At 37.7% G+C, this 17,140-nt stretch overlaps 1 protein-coding gene across 3 annotated transcripts in view; it reads left to right on the top strand.

Annotated features, from left to right (window-relative positions):
• Window positions 1-124: 124 nt before the first annotated feature.
• Window positions 125-17,140, top strand: part of CEPT1 (choline/ethanolamine phosphotransferase 1) — a 37,831-nt gene continuing 20,815 nt past the window's right edge. For 2 of the 3 annotated variants that reach the window (XM_025417254.2, XM_025417256.2), the window contains exons 1-4: window positions 125-279; window positions 6,958-7,366; window positions 13,017-13,164; window positions 15,335-15,476. In XM_025417254.2, coding sequence (XP_025273039.1) covers window positions 7,028-7,366; window positions 13,017-13,164; window positions 15,335-15,476 — 629 coding nt within the window. In that variant the 5' untranslated portion in view covers window positions 125-279; window positions 6,958-7,027. Of the gene's footprint in view, window positions 399-6,957; window positions 7,367-13,016; window positions 13,165-15,334; window positions 15,477-17,140 lie in introns of all 3 variants that reach the window. The other variant, XM_025417255.3, reaches the window with a different exon arrangement.

Genomic DNA, 17,140 nt, shown 5'->3' with positions numbered 1-17,140 from the left:
CACCCCCACCCCGAGGGGCGCGCTCTCCCCCACCCCCACCCCAGGGGCGCGCTCCCCCCCACGCCCACCCCCACCCCCGAGGGGCGCGCTCCCCCCCACCTCCACCCCGAGGGGAGCGCTCACGCCCCCAGGAGCGCGCCCGCGCCGCCGCGCGTTTCCGCCCCGTGTCCCTCCTTTACGGCAACGCGAAAGTGTCGCGAACAGGCCGCCGCCGCTCGCAGAGGCTCAGCCGTCTGGAGTCGGAGGTCTTATTTCTAGCCGTGTGATTCCGGGGTCGGGGTAAGGCTGCGGGGCTCGGCCCTGGGAAGATGGCCGGGTGCGACGGCCGTGCTGGGGGGCGCGACTGTCGAGAGGCTTGGCGAGCGCTGCGTGCTCTGGGGTGGGGCCCTGGAGGCTAGGTGTGTATGGGCTCGGCCCGGCGAACGCAGGGCTTCCCGGCGCCGCCGGCCCCGCGCGCGGCCTTGTGGGGCGGGTGGGGTCCGGCCCGCGGCCCGGGGGGCACGGGGAGGGGCACCGGGGGACGGGCGGGGGCTGCGGGGGCGCGGCGGCGGGGCTCGGCCGGGGGGGCGGGGGGGCCAGGGAGCGAGAGCTGCGGTGGCAGGGGGGGCGAGCTGCGGGGGCGCGGGGGGGCTCGGCCGGCCGGAGTGTGGGGGGCGGGGCTGCGGGGGGGCTCGGCCGGGGGTGAGGGGGCTGCGGGGGCTGCTGGGGGCTCGGCCGGGGGGAGGGCTGCGGGGGGCCTCGGCCGGCCGGGGTGGGGGCTGCAGGGGCTGCGGGGGGGCCTCGGCCGGGAGGGGGTGCTGCGGGGTCGCACGGGGGCGCGGCCCGCGGGGAAGCCACCTGGCGCTGCCAGGCCCGCCGCCTCCTGCGCAGGTACCCCGAGCCCCCAGCGGTGATGCACCCGGGCCGGGCGGCCTGCCTTTCGGATGCGGTGCTGGCGATTCGCGGCTGGGCCGCACGTCAACTTTTCTAGAAATTTCAGCGTACATTTACTTATACACAGCTAGGGTTTATTTCAGCAGTATTCTTTGGAGGAGGGAGGACAGGAGGGTTCCGAGGCTTGCGGGTGTTTCCAGGAACCCCGCATGAGTAGCATCTTTACAGCTAGCTGTATTCAACATGTTTTCTCCGACTCGGTGCTTGCGGTTGTGTCATTTTGCTGTTTGCCTGCTTGGTATCAAACATACAATTTTGTGTGACGGCTCTTCGTTCATTGATGAATCCGTATCATGATAGGCAGGTTCATAGTTGTGTTTCAGCAAATATCAGCGTCTTGTCTTGTGTGTGGGCAGAGAATATTGTTTCTACCCTCGCACTAGTAGGGTAGGAATGTGTTCAGTGTGTGTGTTTCACCGTCCTAAGTACATTTAGCATTACTGCTTTAGAAAATTGGTGTTCGCATAAAGTTCCAGCGATTGACGTTCTAAAAGCGTTTGTTTTGCTGCATGCTTGTTCTGTGCTGAGGAAAACCAGCCAGAGCCCCTGTACGACTCGTCTGCACAGTGCTTCCACTTGAGAAACGAATTTGATAAATCTGCCTCTTGGTTTAACCTGTTCTGTCCCGCCAGAGGCATCTTTATTTCTTGTCCGGTTAATAGATTGTTCTGAATGTTTACAACTTTGGTTTCATGAATTTATTCTCCTTCCTTTCCCACACCCAATCTCTTTTCAAATTTATATTGTAAACAATTAAATGTTTTTATATGTAAACTCTAAACTTTTTTATAAGCCATATTACGTTTTATTGCATATTCAATTTGTTTTCTAGGCAGCAAAAGAGTTCTTTAAGCTGGCTAAAGTGCTGCTGGTGCTGTTGAGGGTCATGCTGTGCTGCCTTTTTAAAGGGAATATGAAAATAATCTATAAAATGCCAGGCTTTTTGCTCTTTTTTCTTTTTTTTTCTTTTGGAGGAGGTTGTTTCCCTTTTTTTAAGGAATGCAAGATTTCACTTCAGCAAAACAGTAGAGCTAAATTGTATTACACAGTACTGTTTTTGCTTCCAAGTCTGCTGAAAAGGCTTTTGTTTTTCCTAACTTGTTCTGTGTATCACTTGTTAAATAATGCTGAATGTAATCCTGTGATCCTATTAGTTTTCCTTTTTTTTTTTTTAGACTTTTTATAATTTGCTCTGCCTTCCAAATAGTGTTGGCTATTGTACTTCACTTTAGTAGTGCCATAGAGGTTAGAAAGAGCTGTGTAGTCACTAATTCCTGTGAAAGAACTGTAAACATACTGCTGAATCAGTGCAGCTTGAAACTTGGAGCCCTTAGACTTGTGGGGGAATGGGAATTCGGGAATTTCACACTACAGGTTGGATATTGTGTAAGCTTACCTTATGCTCTGCTGAGCAGTTGGAGATTCCTTTTTTAGTGGGCTCCTTCTCAGATGTTTCCCAAAGCTGAACACAGGAATAATGTAGGCAGCATGCCATTTTCCTCAGCTGCTATAAGCACAGATGTTCTGTGACATAGATTTAGCTTTGTAAATTGTGTGTAATTTTAGTAAAGGTATTCATTAAATCTCTCCGATTATATTTTTGTACCTTTGCTGGGCTTTTCACATAAATATTCATGCCTGCACAAAGAAAATTTTTTGTTAGACCATATGTGCCCCCCCCTCCTCTGGACTCCCACTATAGTTTGTTCACAGCACATTATGACTTAGCTCCTTATAAGACTCCTCTTCACCCGCCTTGAGTTTCTTGGGGTCATGGATGGCATAGTTCGGTCTGTTTCTTCAGGGTCTAGAGCAACAAGGTGCTCATTAAATACTAGATGAACCATTTTTGTTCTTTGTTTCATGAGTAAGTCCTAATTACTTAATGTTAGATATGGTAGGAAAGTTTGGAGAAAGAATATTAAGATGAGCATGGTCTCTGCATTTGGGGAGCTTATAGACCAGTGTGGGGAAAAGACCAAAAACAATACAACAAACAAAAGTTCAAAATGTGATGAAGTGCTGTGAAAGGAGTATTGCACTAGAGCCAGGTTATAACAGAAAAGGGGAATTTGCTGATTACAAGTGGAAAGGTTACAAAAGCTATGGCCCTGTGATCAATATTACACTAAAATGAATTCCAGATGATGGGCAGTTTTTGAGTTTAAAATACTTCTATTAATGATTTATGAAAACATATCCTGTTAATAAACAGATTTTGTATTACAAAATTACAATTTTTTTTTATAAGCTCATTGGTGACTTTTCAAAACATCAGAACAAAATCTCAATTCTTTATCATGGTCTATAAACCTCTGCACTGTCTAGCTTTTCAGACTTTATTTTATGTCACTCTTCCATCTGATTTATTGCTCTCCAACGGTAGTGATCTCAAAGGTACTTGAACAAGACCAGCTCTTTCTTGACTCAGGACCTATTTCCTTTTCTTGGACTCTTCTTCCTCCTGCTTTTGGAATGGCTAGCTCCTTTTCTTCCTCAGAATTTGATTTAAACGCTACCTCTTCATAGATTTCAACCACTTTATCTAAAATGTGCACCCCTAACTATTTTTTGGCTCCACACTTTTCCTTATAGCACCCATCACAATGTGTAATGCTATTTGCTTGTCTACCTGTTTTTATTTTCCAATTGGACATGGGAACCAGGACCATGTCTGTCTTGTTTACTCCACTCAGTATTGGCTTGGAACTTGGAATTAATTTTCTCAGAAAATCTTATGACTGGTGGTTACCAGGATAGCCAGCAATAAATTTTAGCTCCTTTTATTATTTTAGTTCCTTATAGTGTGGCGCAGGGAAAGGACAGTTTTCTCTTCACTCTTTTAGGCATAGGCCTGACTCTAGGTAAAAAATCTCAAGTGGCTAGAATAACTTTAGTACTATTTGTTTCTCCATTTCATATTCCCATCGCTCATCTTATTTCCCTTTTTCCCCATAAAGTTCAGTCATCTTGTTATAGTCACCTACCCTGTTGCACTCCCTTGAGATATGCTTACTTTCATTTACTAAAGTTCAAAAGCTCCTGTTTTCCTGAGGTGGTTTGAATGCAGTAACCTCTGGGTGTCAGATATGATCAGATGAAGGAAGAGTGGAGATGAATTTGTGGCAGTGATAGCAACCTCTTTGTTCATCAATGTGTATTGAAAGCAAAGTAGATACCTGTATGTCAGGCTTCATGTGTCTGAATTTATATTTGCAAACTTGTTGCTAATAGCTTCACAGAGACAATGTTGCCAAATTGAAATTAAAAACTCACTGGCTTTTTTATTTATGCAAGAATTATGTAATGGCTAGATCTAGAAAGGTTAGTCAAAATTTAGATTTTTCTAAAAGAGAAATGAAAGGTAAAAAAAAAAAATCTAGGTCAGAAGGGGGAAACACTCAGAAGGAAGGTATCAGTTTATCATATAATCCTGCCAAATGCTCAAACTTAAAACCATAGGATCAGTTGCTTGTAGTTGCTTAGTGCCAAAAGCAGGCCAGCACCCTCAATATGTCACTTGTTTTTTTACAATAGGAAAATGGAATGCTACAATAATAAAATATAAATTGAGATGACTAAACTTTTTATCCCATTTTAAGTTGAATTTTGCAAAAGCTGATGGATTATAGCTCACCAAACATGAAGATGCGTCTTCTAATTTGACTATAGAAAATTTGCCTACTATAAAGTTAAGTTTTTGGCAGTTATCTGTCACTTTCTTTAAAATGATCTTATAACCAGTTTGACATTAGTCAATTGTTTTGTGATACAGTTGGGCGTGTAGAAGAATTCTTTGAAATAATAGTAATTTTTATTTACCTTGGTTTGAAAATTATTTCAGTATATTTATTTCAGAGCACCTTAAGTGAATTGTGGCACTGATGATTCTTTTAAGACTTTTGAAATTTTATTTAAGGCAATTGAAAATTACAGAACTTTTTTGCTGAGCCTATTATTGAGATACACAATTGGGATTTTGGTTGTCAATGTAGATTCTTAGTGACATTGGAACTTTGGAACTCGATATGTATGGGAATAGAGACTAAGTAGTCTTGGGCATGTTTGATACTGGGTCCATTGTTGAAATGTCCTACTTTCTGTATCACCTTCTGCATTCCCATAGTGGAACATTTCTGGTAATTTCATGTTGCATTCTAGATAGCTTTCTACCAAAAGATCAAAGTACACCTCTTTTGGTTTGATGCCACTACCCTTTTAGTTCTATTGAAATCCACACGCCCCCCCCCCCCCCACCTGTTTGTTCTTTTATGGCTTCCATTTCTTCTGCTGTGTAACCCTAAGTTTCCTGCAAGTTCTTTATTATTTTCCTTTTTTTCTTCATACTTAATCCTTTTGAGAACTTTTCTAATTTAAGAAACAAAACAAAACTAGACTTCATCCAGAGTTGGTAACTTGAAATTTTCATCACTTGCTTAAACTCCAGGATTTGAGCTTGTCTAAAACATGTCTCCTTAAAAGTTACTGTTATGTCTTTCTAACCTCCATTTCCAGATCCCCCTTCCATCACCCTCCAAGCCAAAATAACTGGTTTTCTTTCCTAACTTCCCTTTTTTAGTCTCTGTTGATTCATGTTTTCTTCTGTTCCTTCCTCACCTTTCATGTTTAATTCCCTAAGTGCTTTCCCTTGATTCTTCCTTCTAAATAGAAATTACATATAGATTTGACTGGCTTTCACATTTTTATTTTTATCACCCTCTTTTAGGTGCTTACCATTTCAAACATTTGAAGTCATCATACTAGTTTTTGAGTGTTCTCACTACTTTTCGCTGATAAATATATTTAATTACCCTTTAATCTTGAAAATAGTTTTGTCATTATTTTCTTATGTTGCTTAGGAATTTATAATAATTATATTATCTGTAATCTTTTCTAAGTCAAGTGTAAGTACCTCAGGGATTAAACTCAGTGTCCTTTATGAACAGTCATCACTTAATACACTTAACACTTCTTACTACCTCAGTTCATCAGGTCACTTTGGTAATACATATATCCTGTCCTCTGACACTTAGGGTTGTTTTTTTTTTTTTTTTTTTTTTTTTTTTTTTTTGCTCTTCATCCCTGCCTGATAGGTTGCCAATATATATCCCTTTATCCCTTTCCACTTCATAAGTTTTTTCTTTCAGTTTATCTCAGGTAGAAATCCTATGTTCGTATGAACCTCATTTACCAGCTGTATGAGTTTGGGCAAGTTAATTAGCTCCTGTGCCTTACTTTCATTTTCTGTAAAAATGGGAATAATTAATAATCCTTACCTTCTAGATAGAGTTGTTATAAGGATTAAATGAGTTAATATATGAAATGTGCTTCGAATGTTAGTATATAAGTGCCCAATTAGCATGAAATAAAAATCTTATGTAAGACCCATGTTATTCAAATCATTCCTCTGATACACTAATTTGCTAGCTATCTTTGGGGATGCCTTTGGACCTGTTGTCCATGTATGTGAAATGATTAGGTTTAGAAATCATTTAGAAATGATTTTAGAAATCATTTCTAAATGATTTCTAAAATTTGTTCCATTATATTACTGAAATTAGTGTGAGATAGAAAAAAAAATGGGAGAGGTTTGAAGTCAAACTATAAGGTATCAAGAAGCATATTACTATAAAAATCCCTTAATATTTTTCACCTGAGGGCAGCCCCGGTGGCACAGCGGTTTAGCACCGCCTGCAGCCCAGGTCGTGATCCTGGAGACCCGGGATCGAGTCCCACGTCGGGCTCCTTGCATGGAGCCTGCTTCTCCCTCTGCCTGTGTCTTTGCCTCTCTCTCTCTCTAGCTGTGTCTCTATGAATAAATAAATAAAATCTTTAAAAAAAAATATTTTTCACCTGAGGGTGAAGTTATTTGACTTCTTTTGGCTCACACCATCAGTAACAAGAACTAAAAACAAATTCCTGGTGTTCTGATCTGATAGCATTACTATTACCAGTTTGTTTTTAAAATTTACTGACATTGATATAAATAGTGATTGACAGATGTATCTTTTTCTCTTTTTTCAGGTAAAGATCAGCCACAAAAAGCTGTGAAACAAGATAAATTATTCTTTTAAATAAAAGGCAGCCAAGATCCATGAGTGGGCATCGGTCAACGAGGAAACGATGTGGAGATTCTCACCCGGAGTCCACTATGGGCTTCGGTCATATAAGTACTCCAGGATGTGTATTAAATAAATTGTTTCAGTTACCTACACCACCATTGTCAAGGCACCAACTAAAGCGGCTAGAAGAACACAGATATCAGAGTGCTGGACGGTCCCTGCTTGAGCCCTTAATGCAAGGGTACTGGGAATGGCTAGTTGGACGAGTTCCCTCCTGGATTGCCCCAAATCTCATCACCATCATTGGATTGTCAATAAACATCTGTACAACTGTTTTATTAGTCTTCTACTGTCCCACAGCTACAGAGCAGGTAAGATTAATTTTTTAACAGATTTGAGCATCTGTTATATACCCAAAATGCTGTAATTGGGATTCTTAGGTCCATTTTAGCTAAAGATAAGACGATTTGACAGCTACATATCAACTGCTTTGAAATATTGTATCACCTATACTATTAATAAAGCTCATGACTACAATCTATTTTATACTCTCTGTTTATGAAAACTAGAAGCAAAGGGTAGAGTCTGATTCTAGTAGGTAAATTAATATTACCAAGGATTAATGTGTACGATATTCCTTTTAAAATTAGTTAATCTCAATATAAAAAAGTTTTAAAAAATGACTGAATTTTTTTTTAAATATTTTAAGAGCTGAATGAATGAAATCTTAGCAAAGTTTAAAATGATGAGAGAAAAAATCTCTGGTAGTGAAATGGCACAGCTATAAATCAGTCTTAACAAAAGTGATTTGTTTCCTCTCCATTCCAGTGAGAATTGTTTGAATATCCTTTTTCTCTTCCTGTAAATATATGTGACTGATAGACCTCAGGTATATCTCTATTCTAACAAGGCAAAAGATATATAAGAAAATGTCAACATAACGCATTTCCTGTTCTGTATCCTGCAATGGCTGCTGTTAAGAAGGGGAGCAGTTACTGCTGACAAAGACTATTTTTCCTAGGCCTTCTTAAATACAAGTCTCTACTGCTGGTCCTTATTTTACCCTCTCTACTCATTACTTAAAACCAAAACTGGAAACTAGAACTCTTCATTGGAATAGGTAAATTAATGTTTATCTCTTTGGTTTTAAAATGTCCTTGATAAAAAGGAAATGAAAGTAGCTAGATAAATGGAAGAGAATCAGAAACATTTGTTGTGCCTATATTAATCCAAGTGATGAGTCCCAGATAACCAAAATAGAAGGTGATCCTCAACTAAAGGTGTCAGAGGTACCTCTGAACCATATGAACTCAAAATGGTCACATTATGGACTTTACCTTGCTTTGTGCTTGAAGTAATCATTTTTAAGTAGTCTTTTCAGATGATTTGTTCTTTGCGATAAAATTATCACCATTCAAACCTATCTATCCCTTTCTATTTCCATCAATTTATTTCCACTTATAGCTCTTAAAGTTAATGGCTACTGAACATCACAGTTACCTGTAATATTTTTTTTTAAATTTTTATTTATTTATGATAGTCATAGAGAGAGAGAGAGAGAGAGAGAGAGAGAGAGAGGCAGAGACTCAGGCAGAGGGAGAAGCAGGCTCCATGCACCGGGAGCCCGACGTGGGATTCGATCCCGGGTCTCCAGGATCGCGCCCTGGGCCAAAGGCAGGCGCCAAACCGCTGCGCCACCCAGGGATCCCTATTTTTTTTTTCAATCTTCTCCCAGGTGTTCATTTCCTTCTCACTCTTGAATACTTTTAATTCCTCTTTTACTATACAAATCCAGTCCATACACATTATATGGGTATACTTCTGATTTTCTGTCATCTTATTTTGCTTTATATCAATCAGGAAACTTAAAAACCAAAAATCAGTATGGTTGTTGTGTCCTGGATTCCTTTTTTTTTTTTTTTTTTTTTTTTTTTTTAGGATTTTTATTTATTCATGAGAGAGAGAGAGAGAGAGGCAGAGACACAGGCAGAGGGAGAAGCAGGCTCAACGCAGGTAGCCTGACATGGGACTCAATCCGGGTCTCCAGGATCACGCCCTGGGCCGAAGGCAGTGCTAAACCGCTGAGCCACCGGGCTGCCCCATGTCCTGGGATTCTTTATCACATGCCCTTTGAACTATTTTATCTGTGGCTTATTTGAGGACCTGATAGACCCTTCCAGAGGAATTTGGTCCAGCTCTCACACATCCTTAGAGATTCAGCAGAAAAACAAGGAGTTGTGTTGATTCTAAAAGAAGCCCTCCAACAATTCTAAGCTAGTTCCATGATCAGGGACTGAGGGCAAGTTCAAAGGTAGTTCAACCATTAATAGTCATTTCTTGAATACCCTAGAGTGTACCAAGTACCTACCATGTTCCTTATAGTACTTTTCTTCAGCCTTTGTACTTAAGTGATTTGGCATTATTGGAGTAATCCTAGAATTAGTTTAAATCTTTGAGGAAACTTACAGAATGGGAACTATTCTAATCAAAATTGAAGAGAAAAGAGAACTTTTCAGAATTGCTGCTAGGAAGAATCAAGGTATGATTCTGCAAGGGAATCATATGATTGAGCCACTGGTGCTCTGCAAGGGAAGGTAGTGTCCTACAAAAGCTATGCCTGGATGCATTTATAGCTGTACAGTAGAAATCCTTATTAGGCTTTAGATCACAGTGAGTTAAATAGGCCATGGCTGTCTTCCATGGTATGTCCTTATTATCTCTGTAATCTTCAATAATTTATGTAAATTCTCCAGGTCACAGTTTATCCTTTGAAATTTTATTTTGTAGTATAAGAGAAATAAGATTATCCATTCAGAGTACCTAACATATAATATTCAACAGGTGGTTATATTTCATTGGTCAAAAACATTAAGTATGTACATTGTTCTTCCCCACAACCTCCCTCTTATTGTGAAGAGGGGTCACAATCAAGAAATTCTTGATTTCTTCTAATAATATATTATATATGGAATCACAATTTATAGAAGTCCTTATTCAATTTCTTATATTGTTTTCTTTATCACTGTTTTGGAGTCAAAGAGTTCCATAAATTTATTACCCAGGGACTTTCTCATTCATTTCAGCTCTGATTCCTTTGGGCCTTGTTCCAGTGGGTGAATATTAAATTTCATATCCTCAGGTATTACGAACTTTCCATATATTTTTTGTGTTACTGATTTTTTTAATACATTAGCATTTCAGATACTGATCTTTCTAGTAGAAAAGAATGTTACTATTGTGATGGTGTCAGTGGAGTTTGCCTTTTTGTCAGAAAAAAACCTCTTCAGATAAAGGAAAAATCACCCCTTATTTTTCACATTTCTGAGGTAGAAATGTAAACTTAACCCCTTTTATGTGGATACCAAAATATCCTCATGATCTGTTTCTGAGACTATTTAAATCTCATCAGCTAGTAGCTCTGGCTTTAGTTTCATGAGTTAATTTGGAATTTATCTTGCAGTTGATGTATTATACATACGCTTCAGTTACCCTCGCCACATAAGACAGGTAAAAGAAATTGGTGTTAGCTATTTTATACACAGGAAAACCAGAACTGAGCCATGTGCTATTACCAATAAGAGCTTTAAATATGTGTGTGTGTCTGTGTGTGTGTGTTTACAACTTTTTGGAATATGATCATAAGAGTTTTTTGTTTTAATGTTCATTTTGTTTTATATTGCCAAATTTAATGTTTTTCAACTAACTCACTGAAAAACTTTAGATTTTTTTTTTTAATCTAGAAGAATGGAAAGAAAATTAAAGTGGCACATTGCCCATAATCTCATTGCCCAGTTAATTCCTACTGACATTAAAAAGGAAAGGGGAAACATTACATAGATGAAAAATTCAAACAAAAGTATAAAACAAAAGTAAAATCTCTTTTACTCTCCTTCCCACGCCTTACCTCTAATTTCTCTTCTCATATATAACATAAACAAGTTTTTGATGTATCTTCCTAGAAAAAGAAAAAAAACAACACTATTGCATCAGCATAGGTACACATTTGTACATATGTAAACCCCACAGTTCTGTTTCAGAAGCTCAGTAAAACCATATTTCTTAGAATTTTTCACCTGAGTTGTCTCATATAAGAACACCTCTGCAACATTTTGCAAGTCACTTCATTGCCTGATTGTGATAAGATTTTTTGCCTATTCTGGTTCTTCCCCACCCACCTACCAGGGTGTGATGATTCCCTGAATGATACATGTGTTCCTTTATTGATTCAGTGTATCTCTCAGACTCTTAACCCAGCTGAGACCAGGCCTATTCTTGAATGAGAAAACTTTCTTCCTAAAACACTTCCAAGTTGTGAAACAGTGAAAACAAGGAAGAGATATATAAATATTAGTATTCTACAGATTGACAGTAAGAATCATCTGAAGACCACAAGACCTTGCTTTCTCTTAAAACATACGTGGTTACTATCTCAACATTTTCTAGGATTGCATGTATACTAATAGTTGAAGTTGTCTCTATTACAGACTAACACATTGCCCCCATTAAAATCCTAAGTTTAGACCCCAAGAAGTCCCTAGCTTTCTGGTCCTGTAAAACAGTATTGTCCAATAGAAATTTCTGTGATGATGGTTATGTTCTATGTCTGTTTGATCCAGTATGATAGCCATGGCCACATCTAGCTGTTGAACGTTTGAAATGTGCCTAGTGTAGCTGAGGGACTGAGTTTTTAGTTTTATTTAATTTTAGTCTAAACTAAAATAACTGCACATGTCTGATAGCTACTGTGTATGACAGTGTAGCTCTAGAGAGTTACTAGATTCCTTTAAGAGCAAGAGGAGGTAGACTCAAAGTCTGGAAGGTGGGGTTCTTAATCATACAAGATTAATCGGTCCAGTGAGCTTGCAATAAAGCATGCTTACATAATCACAGTGATTGTTTTCAGGGTTTGTAACTCTGGCTTATGCTATGGTCCTTTTGACAGCTTCAGTGTTCTAACATATGAGACTCAAAGAAAATGTTTAAGAGAAGATTCTTACCTTTAATATTGAGAACTAAATAGAATTTTGAGAGAAACCTCTTTGCAGTCAAGAATATGAATATTACTTGCAGCTCTGAGTAGTTTTAATTTGCTACTGTGGGCATTTAACACTCAGTTTAACTTGATAACTGATATTTGAGAAAATACCTTGTGATTATAGAATTTTTTTCATGGCTCAGGCATGGGAAAATAGTGAAAAGTAATATAAAACACTCTTCTATATTCTTGAAGAACAACATGTCAAATAGAAGCCCTCCTTTCTTAACACCCAACATTTAAATCTGTTATTAGTGGTTCAATTGCTGTCTGGGAAAAGAGAAATTATTCCTTGAAAATGTGACCATAAGTATTTGAAAAATAATGTTCTAAGCACTCTGTGTACTAGCTCATCATTTCGCTGGTGCTGTTCCATGGAACATTGAAGAAGTGTGTTGAAAATAGGTTACATGCTCTAATAAATTTGGAAAAAGACAGCATATCATGTCTCCCTTCTTTTTTTTTTTTTTTTTTCATGTCCCCCTTCTTGAATATCCATAATGTACATGAGCAACCTGAAGGGCTAGAAGTCGTCCTGCAATAGAGAAGTCTCTTTAACATTGTGTAACCCAGTGTTTCCCAGAGGAGGGTAGCATGAGATTCATTTTCTTCATGTAAGAACTGTAGACATCTTGAAAGATACAATTTGGAATAAACTATATTAGATTATTTTTTGATTGACTCTTAGAAGCTAAATGTTAAGAAGAATCTTATGGAAGTTACCTAGTCTGATCTCTTATATAACCTTATGAAGCAGTTATCCAACATCTGTTTGAGCACCTATACAAAGCACAGAATTGGATTCTTTTATACTTCCGATTGTCTCAAAAAAAGTTTTTCATTAAGTAGCCCTTGGATTCTCTCCCATAGCTTCCAACCAGTAGTACTTCTCTGGAGAATGAAGATAAAGTATCTGCAAGTAAAAATGTATCAGTGAAACATAGTAATGAATATCTTAATAACTCTTGTGTTTCTTTGTTTCACAGGCTCCTCTGTGGGCATACATTGCTTGTGCATGTGGCCTTTTCATTTATCAGTCTTTGGACGCTATAGATGGGAAACAGGCAAGAAGAACTAATAGTAGCTCTCCTTTGGGAGAACTTTTTGATCATGGTTGTGATTCACTATCAACAGGTATTGTTGATTTTTTAATGTTAATGATTAATAGTGATAAAAGTAATGTGATGAACAATGTTGGAATAAATAAGAGGTTTATGTTATGCTAGTTATCAGAATAAGTGATTTATATCAAGCTTTAAAGTTTTCAAAAGACTATAAATATGGTTAACATTTGTTCATTATTGGCTATATGGGGAAATTTAGAAATTAAGTTAATTTCTACGTAAGTTATTTTTAAACCTAAATATTATTCTTTTGGCATCTGTTGTTTTTAAAATCTTAGGGCATAGAGACACCTGGGTGGCTTAGTGATTGAACATCTGCCTTTGGCTCGGGGTGTGATCCCGGTCTGGGGAATCAAGTCCTACATGGACTCCCTGCAGGGAGCCTGCTTCTCCCTCTCCTGTGTCTCTGCCTCTCTGTGTCTCTCATGAATAAATAAATAAAAATCTTAAAAAAAAAAAAATCTTAGGGCATAATTGTCATCATCAAAAATCTCACAAATTATAGACTAGTACAATAGTGGGAGACTAGGAAATTCGTGGTCTTTATATTTAAATGGATCTTCTGTTGATGTTTAAAATTATGTTGCTGACCTGGACTGGTAATGGACTCAGATAAAAACACTAAAAAGAAATATACTAAAGGCAATAGATGAGTTACGATATCTTACATTATAGATAGTATAATTTTGTACTTTAAAAAAAATAATATTGTACTTTTTTAAAGGGAAAAGAGATTTAGAGATTTAGACCTAAATGACAGTTTCTAACTACTCTTCCTGATAGGAATACCCCTATCCCCTTATGCACACACATATTTTTTTTTTAGGTTTTCTTTTGGTTTCTTGTCACTTGGCATAGCATTTAAAATATTTTTAAAAGAAACAAACAGCCCTGCGATAGTTTTACCTCTTAAACTCAGTTTGCAGTTGTAGGTTCATGTGAAAATCATTGTTTTAATACGTCCCAACAATACCCCACTTAGTAGAGGAAAGTGAGTAGCTAAGCACTTATAACTCAGTACTAAAGAAAAATTCAAGACTTCCACTGAATACAGAGGCTTGTTGGGCATCTTGAAAGGACATTATAATTGGGTGACTATGGAATGATAGGTATCCTATTTTTTAAATGATAATTTTTTTTAAGATTTTATTTATTTATTCATGAGAGATACACAGAGAGAGAGGCAGAGACACAGGCAGAGGGAGAAATAGGCTCCCTGTAGGGAGCCCAATATGGGACTCAAATCCAGGAGCCGGGGGACACGCCCTGAGTCGAAGGCAGACCCTCAACTGCTGAGCCATCCAGGCGTCCCAAGTAATGATCATTTTTGTTCTATAGTTTGAGTTCTAAACTTTTATAGGAAGTATTTTTCTATATAAGACACTCATAATTATATTTACTACATAAGAAAAGATAGCTATGAATCTAAAAAATCCGTCATTTTGTGAATTATTTAGGCCTTTAGTTTTTCTTTTTTTCAAAAATCACATAGTATTTCAGGTACTATTTGAAATCCTTTACAATACTGATTTATTTTTTTCTGGTTTTTATCGTCATGTTAAAAGTAAGGAAACTGAAGTATAGGGGATGGGTTTTGTTTTGTTTCTCACTCTGGCTTGTAATTTTTTACTGTTCATTATTATCACTATCACTAAGTTGGGAGAATACTCAATAAAATGCTCAAGTATTTTAGTTGCTTTTGATTTGGTTTCACTATGTGATATAGTGAAGACACTGAAATTTTGAGGGGAAAGGTAATGTAAAAGATTATATCCTGCTTTCCTGGTACCCTGGATAACTGAGAGAAGATTGTACATTCATAGCAAGTCTTCTTTTTGCCTAATCTAAAATCATTCCCAATAAGGGAAGGGAGAAGAAATGTGTGGGAAATATCAGAAAGGGAGACAGAACATAAAGACTCCTAACTCTGGGAAATGAACTAGGGGTGGTGGAAGGGGAGGAGGGCAGGGGGTGGGGGTGAATGGGTGACGGGCACTGACGGGGGCACTTGACAGGATGAGCACTGGGTGTTATTCTGTGTGTTGGCAAATTGAACACCAATAAAAAATAAATTATTAAAATAATAAATAAAAAAAATAAAATAAAATAAAATAATTCCCAGCTCAGTTAATGTTGATTATTTAGATTGTTCAGTTTTTATTGTAATCTTTCTCTTGCAGTTTTTGTGGTTCTTGGAACTTGTATCGCAGTGCAGCTGGGGACAAACCCTGACTGGATGTTTTTTTGTTGTTTTGCTGGGACATTTATGTTCTATTGTGCACACTGGCAGACGTATGTTTCTGGAACATTGCGATTTGGAATGTAAGTAACGCTTGATGGTAATATGTTTCCTCTTTCAGATATGGTTTCTGTTACAATTAGGTATTTCAATATTAGGAATTAATCGGAGTACTAAATTAGTTTAGCAAATAAAATAAATTTAAAACTCATTATAGCTGCCAGTGGTCTATGTTGTCCTATCATACTGTTTAAAAGAAAATATTAGAACCTCTCAACAAATATTTTTAAAATAATATGAAAAGCAGTAGCCTCTCCTCACTCATACCCATTTGTTTTTCTCCCAGATAAATTCACTGTATTTTCCTGTTGTTATTCTCCTTAACTTAGTTTTCTTTTGACATACGAAAATGCATTCTCAGGAAAGGTAAGATAGTTATGACAGCAAAGAACAACTCTCATCTCTAAATATCATAGTTTAATTAGATTTTTTTCTTTTCATAGTATTTATGAATCTATGAAAATCTAAGCTCTTGATAATTGGGCTGACATGACATACCATATAAATTACTACCACCGGGCAGCCCCAGTGGTGGCTCAGCGGTTTAGCACCACCTTTGACCTGGGGTGTGATCCTGGAAACCTGGGATCAAGTCCCACATTGGGCTCCCTGCATGGAGCCTGCTTCTCCCTCTGCCTGTGTCTCTGCTTCTCTCTCTTTGTCTGTCATGAATAAATAAATAAAATCTTTTAAAAATATAAATAAATAAATTAATAAACAAACAAATAAATAAATAATTTACTACCACCAACAAAATGCCTGAGAATTTTAAAAATGAAATACAAATTCCTTTCAAACTCTAAAATGAATGGTTGCTACTTGGTCATCAGTATTTTTCTTTAAATATTAATGAGTAAACTAGTCTTGGAATGAGGTAAAGGATGGAATTCATCAACTAGTGTTTAATTAAGTATCACAGATCCTGTTTACACTGCTCAAGCTAGTCTTATTTATTTCATGGTGTAGGATTAAAAGAGAAAGAACTTGAGAAAAGACTGAATACTTCATGAAATATCCAAATAAAAGTCTCTGATTGAAAATGATAGAACATCTTAACCTAGTCTTTTTAAGATCAATTATTAATGGATATTTAAATTTTAGATTTCTCATAAACTTTGTTTTCTAGGTCTTGTAACAGCCAGAATGCACAGAAATTCTTACAAGTTTAGTTCAAATGATTTTTGCTACACTTATTTAAATAGAACTTAAGATGTCCTTAATTTACGACAGTAACAATAATTATTAATATTTTGGATGTTAACTAAAAGCTTGTCCTGGAAGAATTTCATAATAAAGAGGTTTAGAAAACATATTTAAGGCCCATCTTAAGGTACACATTACTCTTAGTGACAATAGTGGACATGTGTGTCCAGTTGAAAATCATATGCCTGTGTGTTCTTCAGCAGTTTATAGAATGATCAGTGCTCAGAAAATATTAGGGATTTCTAATATTAAAAAACGTAAGTGAAATACTGTGTGCAGATATTTCTTCTCAATGCTGTTTTTATAGCCTTTAAGTAAGGTTTTTATAGTATGATGAAGTGATGTTACACTTTTCAAAAGTAGCAGAATTTGTAATATCTGGATTCAACATAGTTTATTTCAGTGTTTACTACCTCATAGTTAACTTTCAAGCCCTTATTTGAAAGCTTATTTATCATCAGCCCTAATTAATTCTCTTTCCCTT

The sequence above is a fragment of the Canis lupus genome, chromosome 6 (assembly GCF_003254725.2).
Source record: "Canis lupus dingo isolate Sandy chromosome 6, ASM325472v2, whole genome shotgun sequence".
Taxonomy (NCBI): domain Eukaryota; kingdom Metazoa; phylum Chordata; class Mammalia; order Carnivora; family Canidae; genus Canis; species Canis lupus.
Note: the sequence above shows the minus strand (reverse complement) of the source record. Positions and strands in the feature narration are given on the sequence as shown.